Source organism: Vulpes vulpes, chromosome 7 (assembly GCF_048418805.1).
Source record: "Vulpes vulpes isolate BD-2025 chromosome 7, VulVul3, whole genome shotgun sequence".
Lineage (NCBI taxonomy): Eukaryota > Metazoa > Chordata > Mammalia > Carnivora > Canidae > Vulpes > Vulpes vulpes.
This window is the reverse complement of record NC_132786.1, coordinates 63,157,811-63,185,026: the sequence shown is the minus strand read 5'-3', so window position 1 is coordinate 63,185,026 and position 27,216 is coordinate 63,157,811. Positions and strand designations below refer to the sequence as shown.

At 43.2% G+C, this 27,216-nt stretch overlaps 1 protein-coding gene across 2 annotated transcripts in view; it reads right to left on the bottom strand.

Moving 5' to 3' along the window:
- The window catches only part of CSMD1 (CUB and Sushi multiple domains 1), a 1,871,666-nt gene that overhangs the window by 949,635 nt on the left and 894,815 nt on the right, over window positions 1-27,216 (bottom strand). For both annotated transcript variants that reach the window (XM_072763911.1, XM_072763912.1), the window contains exon 4: window positions 12,873-13,067. In XM_072763911.1, coding sequence (XP_072620012.1) covers window positions 12,873-13,067 — 195 coding nt within the window. The remainder of the gene's footprint in view (window positions 1-12,872; window positions 13,068-27,216) is intronic.

Below are 27,216 nucleotides of genomic sequence, written 5' to 3'. Positions count from 1 at the left end.
CTTGACTTCATGCATCTTCGCTCGCTAACTACCATTTCTTCTTCCAAGAAAAAAGCAACTGTCCTGAGCTGGATGAAAATCAGTCAGCTCTTAAAGAAAAAAAAAAAAAAAGGCAAGCAAAACAGCTGTCACATCCTGTATTCTTTAATACCATCACATAATATTGACAATGTGTTTTGACACATTTAGGTGAATATTTATCTTAAATGCATGTGTTTAGACAGAAACAAGGTTAGAGCTTTATGGAAGCTTAGCTCCCAATAACGATTCATTTGCTATTATTTTTAATGGTTTACAAATCTTGCTTCTTACCAAAACAAAAGCGAACAACCTGCCCTTCAACTTTCCCCAAGGAGGAGGCAGTCGGAGAAAAATGTAAAAAGCATGAAGTGTGAGAACTGGCTGTATCACCTCCATCTTCGTAGCCTTGGATAAGATTCCTTGCATGTCAGGGAATTCATTTCCTCAACTGCAAACGATAGATAATAACCGCCCCCCCCAAATTTTGGACAATATAAAATAGTGTGTTCAAAGTTTATATTATGATCCCTGCCATGGAGATGTGATCAAAATAAAATGTTTAACCACACTCGCTCTACTTCCCCTTCCTCTTCTTGGGTATCTCATGGTTACCTACAAAGAATCCATCGGCTGGAGATAGAAAATAAAGAGGGAACAATAATTGTCCACTACCTCTCAAGTATTCTTTTTTTTTTTTTTTTTTTGGAAGAGAAAAGATGTATTTTATTTGCCCACATTTTCCCCTTTCCATGATTTTCTTCCTTCTTGATGTTTCATAGTTCCTTCTATTAGGACTTCCTTTCTGTTTGGAGAAATTCCTTTAGCCAGTCTTTTAAGGTAGGTCTGCGGGTGACAAATTCTCTTATTTACCTTCAACCAGTATCTTTATTTCCCTTCTATTCCTAGAAGATAAATTCACCATATATTGAAATCAGAATTGACAGTTCTTTTCTTTCAGCACTTAAAACATGTGCCACTTCTTTCTGGCTTTCTTTCTTTCTTTCTTTCTTTCTTTCTTTCTTTCTTTCTTTCTTTCTTTCTTTTTTTAAATAATGTTTTCCGCTATCATTTGTATTCCATTTCCCTTATAGACAAGTTGTTTCTCTTGCTGCTTTCAAGATTATTTTCCTTGTCAGTATTTTCAGATGTTTCTGTGTCTTGGTATGGGTTTCTTTAAGTACTCTCAAGTATTCTTGTATTTTGGCTCAACTGCCTCCTGAGCTGACTCTGCTCGGAGCCAGAGCACCTCCGCCTCCTCCCACCCCACCAAGCCCACCCCCCGGCAGCATGCGCCCCCTCTTGCCTTTTTGCTTAAAGGGAGGGTGGGTTCCTGGGAGGACAGATGAGGGGTGGAAAGAAGGAAAAAGAAAGAAACCTAACCCAAAGGAAGCCCTTCCAGGAGCAGGAAGACCGTTAGAGGAACCAGACCACTCTCTGCCTTGTTTTCTCCAAGGTTGACTTACTCTGTAGAAAAATAGCTCTCGCAAATCATATTTAGCCTTTAAAATAAAATACAAGAAAGGCCTTACAGCCACACAACCCTCTACGGGCTTACGGCTCTTGAGCTGAGCCCACACGAAGTTTTTCTTTATTTTATTTTTATTTTTTATTGGTGTTCAATTTGCCAACATACAGAATAACACCCAGTGCTCATCCCGCCAAGTGCCCCCCTCAGTGCCCATCACCCAGTCACCACCCCCACCCCCCGCCCTCCTCCCCTTCCACCACCCCTAGTTCGTTTCCCAGAGTCAGGAGTCTCTCATGGTCTGTCTCCCTTTCTGATATTTCCCACTCATTTTTTCTCCTTTCCCCTTTATTCCCTTCCACTATTTTTTATATTCCCCAAATGAATGAGACCATAAATGTTTGTCCTTCTCCGATTGACTTACTTCACTCAGCATCATACCCTCCAGGTCCATCCACGTCGAAGCAAATGGTGGGTGTCTGTCGTTTCTAATGGCTGAGGAATATCCCACTGTATACAGAGACCACAGCTTCTCTATCCATCATCTTTCAATGGACACCGAGGCTCCTTCCACAGTCTGGCCACTGTGGACATTGCTGCTAGAAACATCGGGGTGCAGGTGTCCCGTCGTTTCCCTGCATGTGTATCTTCCACATGAAGTTTTCCATCTGCGATCCACGGTGGTCACTTCCAGCAGGAGCTAGGCTCAAACCAGCTTCACACCCACAGAAGATACTGAGACCACCAGGTGTCACTTGTCCCTTCTGATATCTGATGGCCTTTATTTCTGTCCCCCCTGGGCCCACAACCTCGGAGTGGGCCGTGTGGCTGTGAGCCATCCTCCTGGGCCGCGTGTGGGAGCAGCTGGAGCAGGAGGCGGCCTCCGACCACACGCACCCACCGCTCTCCTCTCCCTCGGGGACACCAAGTCACCTGCTGCTCCTGACGGCACATCAGACAAGCCGTGCTCTCCCTGCCCCTTTGCAGGTCGTTCAGAGCTCAGGCACAGCGTTCTCAGGAAGAATATGTTGAATTTAAATTCAAATGTTTGTTTCCAGAGGAAAACTTACTTTCTTTTAAAGTCACTTATTTCTCCTCTAAATTAGAAGGGAATGGGCAGGGCATCACATGAGAAGCACAGATGAAGATTCTGCTTCTCCCACTTACTATCACGTGACCTCTGAAAAGTTACTTTGTGCCTCGGTGCCCAAGACTCTATAAAAAAAAAAAACAGGAAAAATGGTAGCATATAACTTGAGTGGTTATTATGAAAATTAGACGCAAGAATAGATGTAAGGCACGTAAAAAGAGCTTGCCACCTGGTCAGTGCTAGAGGTTTCTCTATTAGTATCACAACTTTTTTTTTTCTTTAAACTTCATAATTTTAATAGCCAAACTGATATTCCTATCATTTGATATCAAATGGTACTCTATTTCCCATTTATTGAGATACTTTGAATTTGATTATTCCCTCAGAGAAAGGGACTCTAGAAAGAATCTACATTTGGACTGTTGCTAATCTATAGTCTCTACACTGTCATCCTATACAGGCATTTGTGGATTCACACGCATGGTGTATATGTAATTTTTGTCTTCTCCATGCATCTCAACTGTGATCCATAAGGTATAATGATGTGTTCCTATGTGGACTACCCTTTAGTAGGCACTGAAAATCCTCTTCATCCGAGTCTCCTTTCATTCAATTTCTCTCCTCAAATGAGCCTGATAGGTTTTTTTCTTCCCAAAGAATATCAGTGATGCCTAAAAACTTTTTAAGAGCTACGAGCCTTGGGATCCCTGGGTGGCGCAGCAGTTTGGCGCCTGCCTTTGGCCCAGGGCGTGATCCTGGAGACCCGGGATCGAATCCCATGTCGGGCTCCCAGTGCATGGAGCCTGCTTCTCCCTCTGCCTGTGTCTCTGCCTCTCTCTCTCTTCTCTCTCTCTCTCTCTCTCTCTCTCTCTGTGACTATCATAAATAAATAAAAATTTTAAAAAAAAAGAGCTACGAGCCTTGATAGCTTATATGAATTTCCCTTCAGATTATTTGCCATTGGGCTTCACTTAGTTTCAAAATCTGAAGCTGCTTTCAAGACTGGAAGGGAGATGGGATGGGACAGTAATTGTAATAGTTGACATTTAGAGAATTTCACTATGTCAGGCTCTTTGCTAAGCACTTCACCTGGATTATCTGTCTTTAACAGACGTATGAAATAGGTGCTGTTACACAGAGAAGGAAATTCAGACCAGAGGAGAAAGTAAGTTTGACAAAGGCTACAGCACATGGTTGGCGATACAGCAGGATTTGCTCCCAGGTAGCGCTGCACCCGTAACATGATGCTACGTCATCTGTACTTTATTCGCCTTCTTTTGTGCTAAAGACTTTGCAGGGTCCTTAGCATATGCCATTTCCTTTAATCCTCGGACTACTACTGAGAAGAGCATCTTTTCAAAATATTTGCTTTTTTTCTTCATAATACTGTGTAGAGATTAGGTACGCGGCCTCTGGAGCTGAGCTGCCAGGTCCAGACGTCACCTGTATTGCTTTCTGGCTGTGAACATCTCACCGCAGTATACGTATCAGTTTACAGACGGGGAAGGTAGGCCCTGGAATTCAATCTGGTTCCTCCCCTCCCTGGAGTGGGTCTTATTTTCACTTGTTCATAGTTTGTGAGTCATACATGCACAAAGCTGTTTCCAATTCCTTGCTTACTCCACTAGCTAATCTGCACCTTCTTCAAAGTTTTCCATAATCTTCATTCATTAGACCTCAATGTCATTTGTTCCAAAAGTAAGACAGCAAGTAAGATGAGATTCCTTTTGAGAAACCTTTTTTGGCTTAATCAAGAGCTAGCTCACTCTTATCTCTTGCCTAAACTAATTTTAAAAATATACTCTACTTTCCATACTATTCAGCTCAAATCTGTTTCAGCAATTGCTGAGAAGTTAAGGGGAAGAATTCCAATCAGACTATGACACAGATTTGTATACTTGAGACCCATTTTTTTTTATCAGTCCTTATCACAAACCTACATCTATATATTGAATCTACATCGTAAGTGAAAATGAAACCCACTCAGCACCAGGACTCCACATGCATTAACAAGTGGAAGGAGCAAAGAATACTAAAATTCCTCTGCCTGTGAAATCTGAGCCATTTGAAGTAGTAGCCACTAGCACACGTGCTGAATGAGAACTTGAAATGTGGCTTCTATAGTGAGGTATGTTGCAACTAAAATACACACCAAGATCTTAAGAAGAGTGTGGAAAAACACAAACTACTTCATTGATATTTTATATCGATTATGTGTTAGAAAGATCATCTTTGGAACTATGTAGGGTTAAGAAAATGCATTATTAAAATGTATTTCAACTATTTCTCCTTACTGCATCAAAGTGATTATTAGGAAATTTTAATTACATGGTCAGCTCATACTTGTGGGTCACATCATGTTACTAATGGAAAACTGTTCTAAACACTGAGCAATTGGCTTTTATTAGGCATATAGCAACTTAACCCCTGCCCCTCCACTAGCTCCATCACACACAGAGGATCCTCTTGCCTACAACCTAGCTCACATTGAACAAGTGCATCTGTGGCATTCCTCCATGCTGTGTGTTTTATCCTTCTCCTCAAGATTATGAATATAGTATCATCTCTCAAAGGAATCTATAATTTAGGTTTGCTTTCTTAAAGGCCTCTCTGTTTTTTCTTTTGACCTAGGCCTGGAAAACATTACTTCTTTAGCTTAAGCTAATCTCTTCAGTCAGAAACCTCAAAATCCACTTGCCGTGTGTGTGTGTGTGTGTGTGTGTGTGTGTGTGTGTGTGTGGAGAGAGACAGAGAGACAGAGAGAAACTACATTTCAGCAGAAGCCAATAATATGCTTAAAATAATGAAACAATGCTTTACCATTCTGGGAAGAAATGTTTTCCATGTATAATTTTATACTCAGCTATAATATCCAATAGTGTGGATGCAGACAAGAATAGCTGCAGGCATCATAAGGCTTAAAGGATTTTCCTCTGAAGCAACAGTTCCAAAGAAGCTATTTGAGGTGAAACAAAGGGAAAAGAACACATTGGATGTAGGAGAGAGTAGGCAGGTTGAGTGGGGCAGTAAAGGAAGAGCCTGGGAAGCCAGTGCCAGGGACCTCAGTGTCTGAGGGACACTTTAGGGAGATGGAGGTATGGGTTTAGGGAATTCAAGGCAATGGAAGTACAATATCCTGGGAACAGTGGCAACTAGAAACTTCAGGAACAACAGAAAGCAATTGTATGGGGAACATAAAGCAGTCAAGTGTGAGAGAAAGTCTATGGCCTTCAGGAAGAATAATAGAGTTTGTTCCTAGTAAAAATTCAGATAAGCATAAAGTGGAAGACATCTGGATGACTGTGATAACCATAAGTTTTACTAATCCACAAGAGGCAAAGAAAGATGATTCAAAATTTTAGGACCGATGAAAGGTCCTAAAGGCAGTCATGAAGGCAGTCATGGTATGAATGGGCCAGCCATTTACAAAATCCATTTCTTCTTCTTCTTCTTCCTGCCTTTTAGCTGATCCAACTCCTAGCCTCCCTTCCAGCCCCCAAATGATCAATAGTATCAGAACTAACTGCCAGTCAGAAATATTCACATGGAGTTTAACACGAGCACACAATTGCGTTTGAGCTTGCTACTATTGCATTACATATATTACATAGGAGATAGCCTTGGCCCAAATGTGAAACCAAAGTAATTATGGCATTATTATGAATAATTGGGGCTCAGAAAGAGCTCATCTGAACTCTGAGGGGCACAGGAATTGTGATACTGGATTATAGAGGAGGCAGTCTAATTACAGGCATAATACTTAGCTCTGCAGTGAAAAATATTTACATAGTTATAATAATATGAATATCGTTTATTGCTTTTCAGCCTTTAGACAAATTAAGAAGGACTTAATTATGATTATAACATAAAATATAAATGTTAACAACTTTGATATTGCACAAGTTCTATTATGGCTGAGAGAATACAGCAGGAAGACAGGATCAGAAGACATACCAGGAAGAGGGAGGCTGCCTAAGTGCTTTCTGTTAATGCTGTGTATCTCCTCAGCTCGAGCTGTAACCCCAATAAAGCCTTGCCTGGGCCTTTGATTTTTAGGTCTGGCCTTTTTTCTATCAATTCTGGCCCTCAGACATCAATTTTGGGAACAGATGTTGGTGACCACAAAGGGACCCCTAAGACCAGACAGGAAATGCTGGACCTGAACCTCTACGGCCTTGCTAGTGGGGATAACCAGCCCACCGAGGCCATAACTAGGATGCTGCAGGATGCAGGACGGTGCCCCGGCCAGAGGACCAAGCCAATCAAGATGAAGCACTTTTTCCTGTTTCTGTCCTTAGCATGCTAGATGCTGAACCTGAGTGGGAACTTTCTCTGTTTAAGTAGGGGCGCTGCCCTGTTTGGAGAAACCAGCATCACTACTCTGGCCATGCTGTGTCACCTTCAGCTTAAACTCTAGCCCCACTAAAGCCTTGCCTGTGCCTTTGGGGTAACAAAAAAAAAAAAAAAAAAAAAAGAAAGAAAAGAAAAAGAAAAGAAAAAGAAAAAGAAAAAAGAAAAAAAGACTGTCTTATTTAATTTTTAAATAATATACAGAAATTGAAATTAAATTGGGAGAAACAAGACATGGTAAATGGGAGTAAAAGAAGTATCTAATCCTCATAGCAATATGCCAATTTATAATTAATTGATTAATTAATTAACTAAGGGCTGTCTGGGTGGCTCAGTCAGTGAAGCATCTCCCTTTAGCTCAGGTCATGATCTTGGGTTCCTGGGATCCAGCCCCACATTGGGTTCCTCCCTCAGCGAGGAATCTGCTTCTCCCTCTGTCCCTCCCTCTGCTTGTGCTCTCTCTCTTTCTCTCTCTCTCAAATAAAGTCTTTACAATATTCTTAAAAATTGAAAATAAAAACCATAGTTGATAAAAAAGAATAGTGCAAGCAGTTATAGTACTAAAAAACAGTTCAATGTTATCAAAATATCTGTTGCATAAGAGGATGGTAGTTTCAACGGGATGTTTCTTTTCATAGTGATCCCTGCTATACCTTATTTTTTTAAATTATGAGCATGTACCCCTTATATTAAATTTCATAAAAGGAGGATGACACAATAAATGGTCTTGTTATAATGCCCAAGTCATACATTTACAACCGATGTCAGCACAAGTGAAACCTCCTTACATTTATTAGAAGACTAATACTGCCTTCCCTGCCTACCTCTCAAGGTTGGGAGATACAGCTGGGTTCAAGACTTTATGGACTTCAGCATCTTTACAGTGGAGATTATATAAATACGATTTTAGAGGACTTTCTATTGGAGTTCAAAGGAGTTGCGCACCTAACGTGAATACTCCTCTGTGAAGTGAATATAAAACAAAACAAAACAAAAAATAGGTCATTTAGGACAACTTGTAATTGGTAACGCCCAGAGCTTTGACTTCAGGGATCTCAGGTCTGCAATGGCTGTTGATAATTATTTCATGAAGCGCTTTGCAAACACAAAGTGTTCCATCATTGAAAACATCAAGGCTTTCATCATCAAAGGTGATGTTTAGGGAAGCAAGACCATGTATCTCTGGCTGGACTTGACCAGTGTTGCTTGGAGCTGGCTGGTTTCCAATGGCCTCTGCCCGGTGCAACTGTCCAGTCATTTATGTAAAGCATAAACTATAACACATTGCTAATCTCTCCCAGGCCCAGCCATAGCTCACGTCCCCAAACGGCCCTCATTTCTACCTATTCTCCATGTGACTGTCCACATGGAATAAGGCACTTAAAAAATGAAGTCATGAATTAGGATTTGCAGAGTCTGAGGAGCAGCAGCAAGGAAGTGTCTTAGTCGCCTCATGCTGGGCTAACATGAGGTGAGGACCACGTCTCCCTGGGGTTGCTTCAGATCACATCACTGGTTTTCATGAAGCAGCATTGTCCCAGTGCAGCTCCTCACCTGCTTCCTTTCTACTTTCTGGACCATGCCATAAATCTGGAGACGACAGACTGCTGTTCAGCTTCCATTTAAGAAGAGTCCCTTCTCATCTGTATTTTATACTCTATGGCCCTCCCGTGTCCCGGGGACCAAAGTAATTTGTGATATATTTTGGCCCTTCACGCTACAGTCTTTTTGATTTAATAATACAGTAGGGGAAGCATAAAGCAAATGAAGAAGGCACTTAAATTCTGAGCTGAGAGCATCTGTTTTGGTTCTATTTCTCTCCCCCCGCCCTTTTTAATTTCTCTAAATAGGCACCGTGCCTGCCCACACAGGATACATCTTTGCAAAGACTAAAAGAGACAACAGGAACCATAGGTGCTAATGGGGTGAAATTAAGGAAGTTCTTGATGTTAAGTTTGAAAACTCCAAGATAAATGAGGAAGACTGAAATGGGAAGCCTCCAGAATAAGAAACCCTGAAACCTCACCCTGGAAAGAAGTCAATTTGTTGCTGTTATTAGAGGAATTAGAGGAATCAGTTATAAGCAGAGCGGGCTGGTCTCCAGTTTATTAGGTACTAGTTTTATTGAATACATGGTTCTACCTTCTTTCTTTAAAGGATATCACATGACTCCAGAAATGACACACACCTCTGGGTATCATTGTTCAGGTTAGATACTGCCACTTGGACTTATACATAAATTTTTCTTTCCTTTTTTTTTTTAATCTTTCAACACTAGCAAAAAGTCATCGTAATGGGATCTAGTGGTGTTACCGTTCATAGTGCTATCAAGAAGAATCCTCCAGTGATTCCTGGAACTAAATCACTAGAACACTGGGGAAGCAGAAAATATACTCATTTCATTTTTATAAATTATCTAAGCCCACTTTACTGAAATTCATTTATGTTTCCCCTAGATAGGCCACATCTACACATTTATAAGAATTAGGTCATTGATTTTCTTTATGATTCAGTTATCCAATTCAATGACAAACTGTTGCAGCTTTCAGATTTGCTTCATAAAACAATTATATCTAATTTAATGCCCTTTGAATTTGCTACTAGCCCAAGCAGTGGGAAAATCAAAATATAAGTATAATATAAGCAAAATATAAGTATAAATGTAATCATCTGTAATGAAGGAGACAAAATATTTATGCTGACAAAAATATATTAATATAGTTGGAAGTTAATAAATTGGTGACAGACTAAGAATGATTGTTGGGTGTATTATTATATTAACTTTGACTTTATAAGGCTTATAGTCGTGGAATAAATAAAGACCCTTCAATTAAGAAGAAAACTCCTTGGAGAAGAAAGAAGTGGTAGTGGCTACTATTAATATTTACTTCTTGCATTTTCAGGTTGATTAAAGACTCCTTATGGGATACTCTACATCTGTCTATGCCTCTATTAAGTTCTTGACTGTGGGAATCGGGTACAGCAGTAGGGGAAAGCACTACAGACGAGGCTACATTTTAATGTAGAGAGAAATCGAGGAATCGAGGGTCTGGCTACAAAGTCTGTATGACTATGTACTGTCTTCTGGAAGGTTCGAAGCTCCTTCAAGAAGCCATGTTAAGACATTATGTTCAAATGTAAAATAGCAACAAAATAAACACTATAGACAGAAGGACTTAAAAAAAAAATCCCAAAAGAGGTTACAGTGTAAGAAATGACAGAAATTTGGACTTAAGTGTAAACTTGATAAATCAGCAAGATTTGTGGAGGACGAAAAGGTGAACTGTGTAACAGAATAAAAACAGCAAAACTTTGGGATTGAGCATGGAGTGGTATGTTGGGAAGGAACTCTCTGGGGAAAAAAATAAACCAAAAACAAGGCCGTGTTGTGTAGGGTTTGCCAATTTCTGTGGTGTAAACACTCTGTCCAGGGAGCCCTCCAGCTCCCGCAGAGCACAGGGGAGCCTACCATCTGTGGCTGGGAGGAGCACCGGCCCCCAGAGCCCTGGAGGACCATTGTACGGGGCAGAAATGCTTCGAGTCTGTGTCGGGGGACACTGGCAGGTGCCATCCGCTGCTCAGTTACACCAAGATGACCCTGGGACACATCGGAGCCATGAGGAAGACTTGGCACTTGGCTCCTGTAGCATCAGCGACGGGTCTGACTGAGAGGGAGGTGGCCAGGGAGCTGGGTGCTGGGAAGAGCCACCCGGGAGGAGGGTGTAGGATGGATGTGACATTCCTCACATGGAGCTCCTGTAACCAACCTGAGGGGGTCCGGGTGAAAAGAACAAATAATGATAAGGGGACTGAGAGTGGGGACCGAGAGTGGGAACAGAGGTGAACGAAAGTTCGAAAAGGAAAAGGTAGTGCACAGGGCACAAGAGGCCAAAGTTGCAGGAGCTCCAGTGTTGCCCCGAGTGCAGGGCGCACTGGGGAGGTCAAGGCAGAGGGCATGTGTTTGGGACACCCCCTGCCAGTGTCCTTAGGTGGGACCAGCTGGTTGAGGAGATTCAATGACAAAACAAGGCAAATGGAAGGGAGGCCTGATTTTGAGTACACGCTGTTGGGCTGGCTGAGAGACAGGGGCACCCAACAGGGCGGACATCTCAAATTGGGTCAAAATGGCTGATCTTCCCGCCAAAGCAGCCATGACCACCACATCAGCTCCAGTAAATCAAAGCCTAGATGGGAAACCGAAACTTTCCATCCAGGACTTTCCAGCCAGGGACCACCCCCCCATTGTCTATACTATCCCTACCCCCAGCCAATCACCTAGGGACATGGTGTTTCCTTGCCTAATTTGGCAAGGGACCCACCGGGATCCAGACCCAGAACCAGTAAGGCTTAAAACCCCCCACACTCCCCAACCCCGGTGCGACTTCCCTGACCTGGGCCACCTCTCCGAGTCATGGAACCTCACCCGGGAGCGCTCCCCATTAAAAGCACTCTCGAACCTACTGCCTGGCTCTGCTGGTTTTCTTTTTTATTTCTCTGCCGTTCATTTTGGAAAAAAACCTACCTAACACACACCATTCTTTTGACAAAATGGAAAATAATCAGTAGTGATAAGGAAGGGGGAGGCAAAGAGAGACAGAGAGAGGACAGGTTGAGAAACGTGCAGAGGAAATAAGAACTTCTGGAGGAAGCACCAGGAAACGTGGACAGTAGGATTCCCTCCAGGGTGGGGGAGCCGTTGGACAGGCTCCATCTGAGCCCCACCACCTCCGAGCTAGAACACCCTGACCCCGTCACACCTCTTAACTTCAGATTCCTCGGCTACAGAATAAGCCTGTGATGAGACACCTGCTTGCACAGGTAGGACACAAAGCAGGTGAAGCGACTGGTCCGACCCAGCTGCCGGCAGCACCTGCAGTGGTCGCGGGTGGCACTAGTGACAGGTCATCGCACCCGAATGTAGCACCAGCAAGATCTTAGGACACCACAACATTGAACAGGAAAACACTTTTTTTTTTCTAAAAGGAAAATGTCCATTAAGTAGCATAGACTGAGCGAGAAGCGCACAGGTGACAACATGCTGCTCCGTGAGGTCCTGTGGCCGAGGCTGTGACCTTGTGCGGCTGGGTGACTAGAAGCCAGACGCGGGTGCGAGTCCTAACGCAGCACGTGCTGCCTATCTCTGGGACCTGCTCAAAGATACAAACTTTGATTCTTTATCTATTAAATGACTGTTTATGATTATTATTTCTGTGGTTGTGAAGAGCATCGCTGTGATCTGAGTAAAGCCCTCGGCCTGCTTTCTGGCCTCTTATTAAGGCCTTAATAGATGTTGGCCACTCTTTCAGTTTTGAAAACCTAAGTCGAGTTTCTCTCCGGAAAGTCAGAACTTAAGCATTGCAGTCAGCTCTTCCCTAAAGTTACCGGATGAGTAAAATAATGTTATGGAAGAAGCTAAACGTCACAGGGCATCGGGAAAGTAATCCTAACCTTGCCCCGAATTATGCCGCTGAGCACTTGGATAGGGCACAGCCTTTCACGACCACCTTATCTCAAAGTCCTAAGAGTGCCCAAAGAGTCCTTAAAAGGGATAATTTAATTATCGATGGCGTTTGTCATTTTTAATGAGAAGATTAAAAAAAAAAAAAGGAGCTGTCACATCAAGAAGGATATAAATGTGAACAGTAAAGCCTGGAAGCTGTGACAGCAAGTGATAACATTACACGGAAAGGGAATAGAGTCTGAAAAGCAGAATGAAGAAACATTTGGATATTTAAGGACACATCTATGCCTGTTACTGGCTTTCCAGGCCCCCCGTGGCCTCTTGGGGTACAGGTGACATGACTTCAGGAACAGAAGGTGCTGGCCCAGCGGGACCCAGCAGGCTGTGAGTTCTCTTTCTTGAGCGGAAGCTGTTAGAGCATCAGCCCCAAGGCCATGTCCACAGTTGGGTCCAGGCCACCGCACCCCCGGCTGTGTGGTACGTACCCCTGCAAAACGGAGCCGGGAAGTCCCAGGAAGCCCCGTTGCCAGGGCTGACGATGCAGGTCAGGATCGCATGGCCTTCCAAGATGTAGCCAGACAGGCAGCTGTACCGGATCTTGTCTCCTATGTTGAATCTCGTTCCGTGGAGAACTCCCTTCAGGATCTCCCCGGGGTTTCCACACGTGTGGCTAGGTAAAACTACGGAAAGTAGAAAAAAAAAAAAGACAGAAAATTTAAAGATTTTTCTATTGAGAGATCAAGTTTTAGCACAAAACATGCACCGCGCGCAAACCTATCAGATTAGCAAATTGAGCATAAACATATTTTCATTTTGCCCCCCAAAAATAAGCAGAGACAATGTGTTCGTGTTTTAGAATATCTACCGTTCAACCATTTTTAAGGATCCTTCTAGAGTATAAATAGCTACAGTTTGAGAAGAGGGAGAAAATACAGTTGAGAAAATACAGTTCTGCTCGGAAAAGATAGTTGAGAAAATACAGTTCTGCTCAGATTCTGCGTTCTCGACAATGTCTAGGATATTTTTCTAAGGATGCTACTCTAGAGTCTCAGGGAGTTCGCAGCCAGGTAACACGGGAGGAAAAGGTGGGCTCAGAAGTTAGGCACGGATGGATGGTCATGCCAGGGGGACCCAGGAGTGACTCCAGGACCAGCGCTGCCAAACACGCGTCGCTAGTCAATGTTCGATCAATGTTTGTTGGGCAAACAAATGAATTAAAGAATAAATTGAGGATTTCATCCGTTCATCTGTTGGGCTTAAGAAAGAGACGCACGACTATTCTTTTCTGACGTGGCCGTTGGGCTTCATGCGGTCACGGGGTCTGCTTCCCAGTGAAGTTTTACCCGTTAGTTTTGACAAAGCAAGTCCGTAAGAAAGCTTTGATTCTGGTCTTTCTTGACCTGCTCACTTTTTATGTTGAGAGCGTTCTCTGCCTAATTCGACCGCCTGGAAACCTCCTCAACAGGATGCCAGTCCATACTCACAACATAATTTTGATCTTCACCGATTTACCATTAGGTTACGTGGATCAAGGGGATGATTGCTCCTTGCTGTTGACATTTCTCTGCTTTAAATTTAGCATAAGATCAGTAAGAGGTATCATGACGTAGTAAAATAAACCAAGGAACCTGCCACTTAAAAAAAGAAAATTTTCAAAAAAAAAAAAAAAAAAGCATTTCCAATAAACAAATAGTTTTATGTCTGTATCCTTTAAAAAAAAAAAAATTATCATGGCCCTGGGGGGTGGATTTGGATATATACAGATAGTTAGTGCAAACTCTTATTTTCTTTGTTTGTAAACTGAGAAAGAAAACTTTTCCAGTGAGTAGGGAGAGAATATCTGTGATGTCTAAATGATTTTTACTACAAAATTACTTATATAGGTATGAACTAAGTTATGTGGAAACGCTTAGAAAACAAACACCACAACTTAGGTAGGTAATATTGACATGTTTATGAAATTACTATGTACATAGTCAAAGTATGCTCAGTTCTAGATTTAAAAAAAATTAGTTTGTGAATTCAGTCTGCAAAAATCTGACAACACAATAGAAAATAATTCTCTATAATCTACAATCTTCTCTTTCATGAAAAAGAAAGTCTGTATTTAACTTCACAAGCACTAAGGCAATAAATCTATTTAAAATAATGTTTAGAAACATGGTTTGGCATTTAACCGTCTCTGGCTTTTCTAAGGCAGAATGTTTCAGTTCCGTCCTGGAGAGACACTCGCACTGACCACCCAGGACACCTGCCGGCCAACAGGCCCTGGGGGCCTGAGAGCCAGAGACAGGGAGGGCAGGGCTGGATTTCTATCACCAATGGGAGATTGGGGTGGGGAGACATGTACATAGGAATGCTTTTGGTGTTTTCCTTCCTGATCCAAGAATATTTAGAATTTGTAAATCCCTTCTTGCCTTTTTAAAAATTTGTGTTTTTTTGGGGGGGGGGGGGATCTTTATTATTTGCATTAAGTGGTACAAAGACGTCTTATTAGATGGCATATAAATTCACTTCAGAATGTGTCCAGATATATTGCTTCCCCAGAGGTAAGAGTTATGAATGTAAATCGATCAAAAAGTGTAAACCCTGCTACAGAGAACCATAACACGTGACTGGAAAAACCGCATAAGCCGTTCTGAAAGTTGAATGCGGCTGGTTCAACGTTTCTATCCACTTGTCTATTTTTTTAATTTTTTTAAAATTTATTTTATGATAGTCACAGAGAGAGAGAGAGAATGGCAGAGACACAGGCAGAGGGAGAAGCAGGCTCCATGCACCGGGAGCCCGACGTGGGATTCGATCCCGGGTCTCCAGGATCGCGCCCTGGGCCAAAGGCAGGCGCCAAACCGCTGCACCACCCAGGGATCCCTCCACTTGTCTATTGAAAAGAGCAAGAAATCATTCTTTTTAAAGATTTTATTTATTTATTCATGAGAGAGAGAGAGAGAGAGGCAGAGACACAGGCAGAGGCAGAAGCAGGCTCCACACAGGGAGCCCGATGTGGGACTCGATCCCGGGTCTCCAGGATCAGGCCCTGGGCCGAAGGCAGGCGCTGAACTGCTGAGCCACCCAGGGATCCCAAGAAATCATTTTTAACGATTGGCATTAGGACAGATAACATACATGACTTCTGCACTGAAAGACCAGAGCAACAAAAATACACTATGAAGGATCTCATGCGATGCTGCTGCTGCTGCGTGCGCAAACGTCATCCTGTGTATCTACTTACTACCTGTTTACTATGGGGAAAGAAAAGGGAAGGAGAGGATGTGTAAAACCTAGCTGTGCGGTCATTGCTAGGGAGTGTGGAATTGCATGAGCTTTGAAATGTTTAAAGGGGGAAAAAATCTTTCCTAAAAAAAAAGATCTCCCAAAAGTAGGCCTCTGGGGAAAAAAAAAAATCTTAAAATTTTTAAAAGAGTTGAATGCAGTATTTGGAAACAACTGATGGGATTCAGAAAGAAAAATGATTTTGGCCATTCTAGGTCACCAGGCTAGGGAAGCTATCAGTAATGTAATAGAATGTAGACATGGAAAGTGATGCCGCCCTCCCCCCCCCCCAGAAACAGCAGGAAAGGGAGGGCGCTCCGGGGCTACAGTGCACATCGCCTCTCGAACAGTGTAGATGATGTAAAGGATCTTTGCGACGTGCAGTTGCAGGCTCCCAGGGAGGGGTGGTGTCACACACGCCTGTCAAAGCCCTGGGCAGAGACAGGAACCTGTTTCTGGGCTACCCTGGACTCCTTTTCTTCTGTCAACTGTTCCCTGACATCTTAGACTGATATAAACATCTTTTTTGTTCTTTTCTACAGAGTTTGTCTTCATTTTAACATCTTGACAATCGCATTCAAGTTCAGAAAATGTTCACTCAACACTTAGAAAGTTGCAAGGCTTTGTTTTCAACCGACAACAAAACGGAATGGAAAGAGAAGTGGATTGAAGACTCATCTTTTGCTCTTATTAGCTCTGTTAACCTACTAAAAATGTGTTCTCTTCAGTATTTATTTCACAGGGGACAATGTGAGGATTGAAGGAGACAATGCGAGGCTCAAAATACCCGCTCTGTGTGACTCTCATTGGGCTGCGCTGCAACCGCCTGCTCGGAGTTCAGACCTTGGATTGCCCTTCCATCCATGTCTACATGGTTCTAGAATAACATCTAGCTCTCGGCAGGAACTCAACCAATTAGTAAATATGAATATTAATATAAAGTATCTCATGTATTCTTCTAGATATAAGATTCATAGCATTTGTAGCTTGATGGGAACGGACAAAAGCTAATGAGTTTTCAAGAACTGACTGAATTAAGTGACATTTCAGAAACAATCAATAACAAATTGTTACTTTAAAACACTTTTTGCCACATAACTAAAAACGTAAATGGGACTCCGAGGGTTAAAACGAATTAACATTTTTTAAGGCAAAATATCTTAGCACATGGGAAAAAGTGATTAAAGTCACCACTTGGTAGGACAAAGTTATAAATTTATAATTAACATTTTTTAAAGCAAAATAACTTTACACATGGGAGAAAGTGATTAAAAACTGACTTAAAATTTCAAGTCACTGGTTGGTAGGACAAAGTTATAAATTTATGATTTGGGGAATGGGGATTTTTATTGTCAATCAATGTGATTTTAGAAAAAAACAATACTAAAATATTAATGTGAACACTGTCAACAAATAGAAATAACTGAGGATGAATGAAAATATTCTCTTCCAGTTGCAAATGACAAAATGGTAAAAATGTGCACATTATAAAAGCATTATCCAAATCATTTAAACGGTATCAAAATACCCTAAATTCTGAAAGATGGATGAAAATAATTATAAGTCTACACAAAGATTTAAGACAAAGACATGTAAAAATTGCCAACACACAAAAATCCAGGGGCTGGGAAAAACTAATTTAAAATAAACACAACCCAAATGGCATTTCTGCCAATTTCATTTTAACTAATTTTTTACCCAGTTTCCCTGAAAATAGTGAATGTCCTTTTGTGTCTCCCATGGTAATGAGTACACATTAAGTATTTAGTAAACACTTATTGAATTGACTTGAACTCTAATTTTAATTCCCTTAAATCCTTTCTTGAAGTAATTTGCACTCTTTCCCATGGATGCTTCAAGAAAGAAATTCTTATTTGGGTAATGGGAATTCAGCACCCATTGCATACATTTGGTAATGGGAAAGGCTTTCTTGAAAGGAGCTCTGGGCACAGTTCCTCCTTCTCAGGGCAGGTCTCATTCCACCAGACCACGTGAAGCCAAGTCTGTGCACCCAGGGCTTGAAACACAGGCTGCCATTCTCACTACACTCACGGAAACTCCCTCCGTAATGCATTTGATTTGGCAAGTGCGTGTGGTCGCAGCTCAGGGCCTTCATTCGGCTCTCACATCAACCTTTACCCCGACTGTTTAAGTGATGAAATGGATGTCATATCCTATCCGTTTCCAGGAGAAGAGCAAAAGCACAATGCCGAAATAAAACACAGCATTCATATTCATTATGAATGGGACAAAAGGCTAGTGCACAGAAGTTTCAAATTCATCAGAGGAGAGGTAGCATTTTTCACAGCTTGTGCACAATCAATGAAATGTCACTGGCGCGATCGTTTGGAAACGGGGTTCCAGAGGGTGTATGTCAGACGATTTGTTTACAGTTTGTCTTTCCGGGAGTCTCTGCAGCTCAAGGAAATAAAACTTCCAATACCCACATGACATACAACACTTCAAGTGTGAACTAAGGACATGAGACATGTGTGTCCGCGGACCGTTTGCCCTGTGCCCCCTCCCGCAACCTCGGGGAAGGATTAGAAAAATAGGGTCATCTAATTTTCAGGAACACTTTAAAAGTTAGATTTTCAAGTCTTGACATCGGGCATCTATTCTTGGTATGACTCTCTAAATCATGGACGGTTGCTGAAACAAGAGGATGGAGAGAGAGCAGGGACGTGAGAAAGATGATGGCTCAGTAGGCAGCAAGAACGTAACGCCTTCTTTTCCAGAGTCACTTTCTCCATGGTGGAGAAACACTGAGGGGAAATGCTGCATGAACACTAGGACTTTGACAAGTGACAGTATCTATAGGAGTGAATGAAGAGACGACGTGAGTTTTATGTGTATCTCAAGGTGAAAAGTGGTAAGATTTGGCCAAATTAGAAAGGAAAATTCATCTCTAAGGGAAGCAGTTGTATCAAGTGACCATAGATCAAGACAAGGACAGTGCAGACATCTCGGTTTGTGTCTTGAAAGGGGGGATGACAAGTAAAAACTACAGATGGTGTGTGTGAAATCTAAAGGAAATAATGCAGATTGAAGAGTTAGCAGGAAGTCTGAAACTGAATGAGAGATCAATATACATTCATGATTCTTATTTTCCCAGTTCTAAAGCATCATGGGAGTTTGAGGAAAATAGTAGAAATTTACAAGTATACAGCGCTTCTAATATATACCAGAGTCAGAAACAATACAACTAGAAAATGTCTTTGGGAACCAATATTGTCATTACAATGGGAAGCCAAGGAAAAAGACATCCTCGTTCTATTGTTAGTCATATTAATTCTACTTTATTATTCCTGCTTTATTATAATAGTAATACAGCACAAACAATGAGCTAGACACTGCTTTAAATGGTTTGTATGCATTAACAGTATGTAAGAAGTACTATTATTATCCTATTTTTATAGAGGAAGATACCGTGGCACAGAGAAGTTAATTTCTCCATAGCCACCCAACTGGCAAGTACTAATGGTAGGATCCAGAATCTCTACTCTTCAGACCTACAATAAATTTTCTTATGAACATGTCAACATCAAAAGAAATAGTATAGATGAAATGTCTGCAAATCTGTACTGATCTCTCTGGGAGCTTTGCTTGATATAATAATTAATGTGAGTGATTAGATAACTTTCTGCAATGGATCCTTTCATGGTCTTCATTTTTCCTTTCTCTTTTTTGAGTTGGGCTCAATATCCACCATGGAGCCCAACACGGGGCTCAAACTCAGGACCGCAAGATCCAGACCAGAGCTGAAATCGAGAGTCAGACACTCAACCGAGTCATCCAGGTGCCCCTCATGGTCTATTTTTAAGTCAAAGGCAGATGGTGTCTAAATGGTACTAATCTGGAGCTATAGCAGCTGGGCCTTTGCCATCCCAAACAACACAGGTATTAATCCAGGTACAAGTTACTGCAAATCTGACAACAATATTTCAATGAAAAATGAAGAGTTACCTATTGAGGAGGAAGCAGCAACTTTAGGAAGAATTTATAGATGGTGACCATCTGTAGACAATACATAAATATGACCATGATAGCCAATGATGCAATATAATAAATTTCATTCTGAACATTTATGATCTTTATTTTAAGATCTGTGGAGTGTGTCCATGGAACAAGGAAAGAAGTACCAGAGAAGTTGCTAAGTCTCTTCTGACTGGAGGAGTTTCAGTGGACGCAGCTGAAGGAAAAGAGGTCAGGATTCCAGGGTCAAAGCTTCTGAAATGACCAAAATTAAGGAGTTGGGCAATCCTTCAACTCAATAGAAAAATGACCAAAAGTTAAGAGTCAGACCAAACAGAGAGCCCAGGAGTCAAGCTGAAAAACAATCATGGACACATGGATGCCTGGTAATATCACAGGTTGAAAATGCATCATCATAAGTGATGGACGTACAGAAAGGGCAATAAGGAACAACACAAGATGTACTTTTCAGTTGTCATGGAATTGTCAAAAAGGAAATCTACATTAGATTTATCAGGTAAATTTACAGACATGGTCACTAACTTGTAAATCATTATTGTGACCGTTTTTCTTTCTTCCTCCCACAGTGAGGCTTATATTCAACAAACGGATGTTCAGTTGATTACAAGTGTCTCAATATTTATGTAAAGATAAGGTGAAAGCAGCTCTAAAACCCGCAAAGGGAATTTAAACAATTATGATCACAAGTCCTCTTCCATGTTCCCTTAATGAGAGCAAGGTAACTAGCAACAACTCAAAAACTGCTCAGAATGACCTTTGCCCTATGCCAAATACCACTCTGCCAGCTAATACATGATATTCATGTAATGAGGATAACACATCCATTCCAGAGGTTAATAACACACTAAATACCATGAGGGGTGGTTAACAAATTCAATTAAGTTGATTTTAGGAAACAGCTCCAAACTCGTTCTCAGTCACGGCGCATTTAGTAATTCAAATAAAGGAGGTTTAAAAACTCACTAGAAGACTTCCTCTTTTGACTAAGCTGGGGTATCCAGGGTTGGGTTTACCCCATTGCCTTAATCAAGTTAAAGAAAGACATAGTCAAAATGTATGGGGAAAAAATGGCTCTCGAAGCACTGTACATGACACAGTGCTGGAACATGATCCCTGAGGGGGACATGGTCCCTAGAGGGACTTGCCTGCCCAAGGTACAGGCACGGACAGCCAGGCTGACCTGGCATTCTCCCTGAATGAAGACACAGAGGCCAAGGAAGCCAATAGTCACAGATGGAGGGAGGACCCCAGAGACCAGCAGAGGACCCTGCTGCATACCAGGTGAGCACTGACCCACCTATGTATGGACAATTACCCAAGGCTAGTGAAGGAATGACCAAAAGATCACAGGCAATAGTGCCCAGAGTTCTCACAGAACGGAGCACACTGCCTGTTCCCAGCAGCCAGAGCAGAACTCTTCATCACTCGCTGGGCAGAGAACAGAGTACTGAGAAGCCTGGAGCCTCAGGTATGGGGGAGAAGATCACTCCAGAGGAAGTGCTGCGTAGGTCACTCTTTAGAAATCTTACAAGCACAAGTTCAGTGTAGGGTGAGGCTGGTGAGGTGCCAACACTCCCTATCTGGGTCACGCAACCGCAGGTCCACAACCTCTACAGACCTTAGGGGAGTGACCATCTATTTAAATAGTCGCCCCAGACTCTCGACTTCCCTCACCCTTCATCCAGCCTTCAAAAGCAATCTCTGTAAGAACCAGACAGTTCCAAGAAATTTAACTACATCCAAAAAGAAAGCTCAAGACTATTTTGGGGAAAACAGAAATATCCCACACCCAGCAAAGTAAGTGTCACCAGGTCTGGCATTCAATCAAGAAATACTAAGCTTGGGGATCCCTGGGTGGCTCAGTGGTTTGGCACCTGCCTTTGGCCCAGGGCGTAATCCTGGAGTCCCGGGATCGAGTCCTGCATCAGACTCCCTGCATGGAGCCTGCTTCTCCCTCTGCCTGTGTCTTTGCCTCTCTTTCTCTCTCTGTGTCTATCATAAATTAAATAAATAAATAAATAAATAAATAAATAAATAAATAAATACATCTTAAAAAAATACTAAGCTTACAAACAAACAAGAAAATACAATCCATAATGAGGAAAAAATATTTTTAAATTAACCAGAAATGACACAGGTGGTTCAATTAGTAGGTGACATTAAAACAGGTATCATACTTGTATCCCGTGTGTCCAAGCAAGTAAAGACTGGACACGTTAACTAAACACAGTAAAGAAAAGCAGGTAGAGACAGTGAGATTGAAAAATAAAATCAATGTCACGGTGACTTCAAGAAATACACCTGAGATTTAAAGACACAAGTAAAAAAAGGGAAATGACGGGAAGCAGAAGCAAAAGAGCAGTAGCATTCATCAAAAGCACTGTCAGGTTGCTAAGCTAATATCATACGCAACAGTTTTAATGCAAAGACTATTACCAGGAATGAGGCTTATTTCATGATGATAGAAAGGGGAACGTAGCAATCCTAAACATGTATGCGCTTAATAACAAAGCTCCAAAGCCCATTAAGTAAATACAGATAGAACTGCAAGAAGCACAATGCGCAAAACCAAATTACAGCTGGAGATTTCCACAAAAGTCTCGTGATTGAAAGAGTGAGCGTACAGAAAATCAGTCAGGACATGGCAGGCTTGCACAGCCCTTGCAATCACCTTCCAATTAATTAATGCTTCAAGAAGAAGTCACAAGGGATATTTGGAAATATTTGAACGGGCTGGAAAGGTAAAACAGCACACTGCAGTTGTGAGATGCATCAAAAACCATGCTGAAGGGGATCCCTGGGTGGCGCAGCGGTTTGGCGCCTGCCTTTGGCCCAGGGCGCGATCCTGGAGACCTGGGATCGAATCCCACATCAGGCTCCCGGTGCATGGAGCCTGCTTCTCCCTCCGCCTGTGTCTCTGCCTCTCTCTCTCTCTCTCTCTGTGACTATCATAAATAAATAAAAAATTAAAAAAAAAATTAAAAAAAAAAAAAACCATGCTGAGATGGAAATTTATAGCATTCAGCATGTATAACCTAAAAGAAGAAAGATGTCAAACAAATCTCTCAGGCCTCCATCATGAATAAGTGGGGAAGAGAACGCCAAAGGAATAAACATCGATGATGAAAATGGACATTATTCCTCAATAATGCTGTTAAAAGATCATGTCCATGTGTTTCATGTCCCCTCCCCCAAGAAGGCTTCACTGCGTCTCAAGTCTTGATTAGTGATGAGGTTGCAAGTGGGAAGAGACGATAAATTCTCCTCCAGAGGTGGCTCATGGTCTACATGACTACAGCACAGTGTCCTCAGAATCCATGCAGAACCTTGTACAAAGTCCCATGAGAGGAAGACAAAGCTGTGAAGGCCTGAACAAAGGAAGAGACTCTATGTCCATCTTGAACAGACTTCTAGAAAGGCCCATCATGAAGCATGGAAGCAGGAAACTCTCTAGAGGCTATCGTTAATCCTCATAACTTTCCCAAAGAGGCATTATTCCAGCTGTGTGTGCAGAGGATTTGAGACCAGAGGGGTTGGGGAATTTGGCTGAGGGAACACAGGTGAACCCACACCTCAGTGAACCCTAGGATATGACCATGTCACAATTGTGTTGATATAATTGGAAAGCTTTTAAGTAGAAAAAATAATGTTAGAAATAATTCGGGGTTGGGACACCTGGGGGAGCTCAGCGGTGGAGCATCTGCCTTCGGCTCAGGGCGTGACCCCGGGTCCCGAGATCTAGTCCCATGTTGGGCTCTCTGCATGGACCCTGCTTTTCCCTCTGCCGGTGTCTCTGCCTCTTGGTGTATCTCTCATGAATAAATAAATACAATCTTAAAAAAATAATAATTTGGGGATAGTTTCATACAAAGAACAAAAAACAAAAAACAAAAAAAACAAAGCTGAAGTACCACGACTGGGTTCTCGTTGTCTCTATCTCACTCTCTGTCTCACTCTGCGATATCCTATTTTTCTTTCCCGTCTTGACAGCAACAAACAATGAGAGGGAGGATGACTCATCCATCATAAAGTTGAAGATTCTGCACAGCAGCAAGCGTCTCTAACGCTATGTAGGTTCTGATGTCTCTCTCAACACTTCCCCCAAACGGGAACATGTGAACACCAAGGGGGAATCTGGGAAAGCGTCTTTGAAAATTAAGGTGAGATTTAAAGATTAAGCAGAGTGCAGTTCTCATTGCCTTAGCAGGACGCCGTCTGAAGGGCACCGATGGAGACCCCCACCTGGCTCTCCGACATCCCCGAGTCTGTGGGGTCAAGACCAGAGGAGACACGGCTTGCTGGGACCACAGGGCCACCCCTCGGGGGCCAGTGGCCTGTCCGGAGTAGGGAAGGGAGGGCCGGGGACCAGGCAGCGTGGCTTCACTATGGTTCTACGCTGAGGAGCTGAGTCCTGGAGTAGGCCTTGACCCGGGCCTCCTCTTTCTCCAGGGATGTGAGCAAAGCTGCAGGCTGCTTCCTGGGAGCAACTGCGGACTCGAAGCTCTGGGTGCCGACGCTTACCTGGCAGGGCTTGCAGGACACACCTGGTCGGGCGGGCAGCAAGCAGGGCCCCGAGGGCAGCAAGCAGCTGGCACCGCGGTCACGGCAAAGGCCTCAGCCCGTCTCCGGGCAGCCCAGGGCCCGCCGTCGGCCCAGCGTCACCTCCCATTAGGGAAGCTAGATGTGGGCTGCTCCCTGGATGGGGCCTCCTGAGACCAGGCCCCTCTTGGACCTGCGATTCATTCCTGGATCCATTGCTCAGCCAGAAGCTCCCAGCCGCTGACCCCCATGCCCCGGAGATTAAAGAAAATTACAATTTTTGTCTTTTTTTTTTTTTTTTTTAATTTCACCATGGGATCTGAGACCAGCCACATTCAACATCGAGAGTTAAGGGCTTTTTTTTTACTTCCCATGTTTTATGTGAACTACCTCCAGGCTTATAGGAAAAGCTGCGATGGGAATCGTGCAGGGCATGGTCCGCAGGTGACAAGAGGCAGTGGGGGAGAAGAGAGCGTGCCCCGCGCTGGGTGCTCTTCATCGCCGCCAGGTTGCGCGTGCATGGTCTGTAGCCCTGACTTGCTTGGAATGAGATGGAGACCCGTCATCGTTTCCAAGTTTCCTCAAGAAAGAGTAGCCGACGGAACGACTGTCAGCCATAGGGGGTGTGAGCCGATGAAGCGTTTCGGGCCGCTCCACTTTCTCAGGTGCTGCTGCCTTGGTGCCGATCATGTGAAGCGACAGCCAGGGAGGGAAGCCAAGGGGCTGGGAGCAGCCTGCCGAGCTCCGGAGGCCTGAGTCACAACGTGGAGCAGAGGGGGAGGGAAACAAGCAGGCCTGCGGGTGGCAGGTGCACAAGGGAGCCGGCCCAGAGCCCGTGGACACCTTTTCAGAGGAGCCTCCAGGATGCACCCGGACGGAGGGGCAGAGATGAAGAGGCAGACACGGAGGGGCAGACAGCAAGCTGTCGGAAGACTATAGCAGGGAGGATGCTAGAGAGAGAAGCCGGCCCTCAAAGCAGTAACCGCAAGATCCAAAGACTAACATAAGTCACGAGAACACAAGTGACCTATAAAACACGGAGACGGGATCACGTACATGGAGGTGAGGTCCAGACGTGCTAAGAGTCAGCTTCCTTCATCAGCCTTTCTCCCTTTCAGGCTCTGGGCATTGCCTTATTGCCTTTTTAATTTCTTAAATTAGGACCCTCGTGCCTGTACTCACGTACACGCGAACACACACGTTCCGTGTGAATTGCATTAAAAATAGACATTGGAGTCCTTCGAATCAAGCATATGAAATTCCCGTTTGAGAAAAACAGATACTTTAAAGCAATGGTTCCATAATTTTATTTAGATAGGAAGTTTGGGTTTCATGAGTATTAAACTACAAAATCACTTCTAACTTTAAGACATTTGTATAGAAAATAATAAAAGGGGCTTAACAATGTATAAAGCCATGTGGCATTATATGTTATTTCTAATTAATGAATTCTTGGCTGCCACTCAGTCCAACCCAATTTAATTTTTCTTTTATGTGCTGCCCGTTACCTTCTAAAAATAGTCTTAAATTAAAGTTATGGACATAAGCAGTTTCAGCTTACCAGGCGTTAGTATATCACTAATTTATGATTTTCATATTCATTTGAACCTAAAAGCTCTTTTCATGATTGAATTCATATTAATAACTCAAGCTTTATTAAAAAGAGCATCTTTGGGGAAAGGTAAACCATGTTTCTCTGCCACATACTATACATAGCTTAGTATTTATAAATATATAGTAGACTTCAAGTCTTTCTAATTTCTGAACATCTTTTGTTTTAAATAATTCCATCATAACAAGGAGCCACTGTATGGATAAAATTAATATATAATGCAAAAGTTACTTCTAACTTGTTTTAAAATCATTTTGTCATATACATATCTAAACATGACTATTTACATTTAATTCTTGGGCTGAGGAGTGAACCAGCAGTAGTTAACCAGTGTGTGTAGGTACACGGGTGCCAGGTCCCCGACTCCCCGCAGGACCCTGCAGGGCAGGTAACAGAGATGAGCAGGTGGGGGAGACCCCGGGGATGGAGGCTGCTCTCTGATGCAGACCCCACAGCCCTCTCTCGTCCCACAAAGCTCTCTGACGGGTAGGACTCAGCTCTGTGGGGTTGTCCCCTGGAGGCAGTGGCCAGTGAACGATGGCCATTCTCCTGGAAACAGCAGAGTCGTGGAGATGGGCTCCAGCTCCCTGCTGACCTCAGCCCGCCCAGTGTGCAGCTGCGCCCGCTGCCTGCTGACTGGGGGCCTCGCCTCCCACCTCCACCCTTGCTGGCCCCTACTCTCCCACCGCAGCAGGGAGGCCCAGGCCCACACCCACCTTCCAGCTACTCCGCTGTCATCGCCAGTGTATGTGCCGCCGGCTGAAGAACGGCTCCCCAGACCCCAGTGGCCTGAAGCGACCAGTAGTGTCCCAACTGGAGTTTGTGCCTTCATAGGCTCCCGTTTGACTTTGATCTTGTAGACACCGCTCACTGTCAAAGCCACTTAGATGAGCACCTTGCCCCACCCCTTCTCTCCACCTCCGTGACCCTAACCTGAAATTCACAGCACTTCATTTCTCTAGTCCATGGTGACTTGATATTTTGATATGAAATGCCCCTATCCGTGTGCCCTTTACCAGCCATTCTCAGCATGGCTGAGGGGCTTTTGATGACAGAAGTCAGATGTGTGCTGCTCCCCTACTGAATACACTCCAGGGTCTTCTAGAACAATGAAAGAAACCCCAAACTCCTTACCAGGGACTGCGATGCCCAGAGCATTAGCCCTCACGACTTCTCCAACCTCAGCCCCTAACAGACTCTGTGCATCAGTCATAGGCCTTTCTTTATGGTCCTAGAAGATGCAAAAGCCCCTTCTCTCCTCTGGGCGTCTATCTGATAAGCAAGCCCTATCACCTGCTCCGAGGACTCCCCACCCCTAGACCTTTACGTGGTGTTTCCTGCTGTTCATGTCTCCGGTCAGCTGACAGCATTTTTTCAGAGGTCTCTCCCATTCAGTTTACCTAAAATAA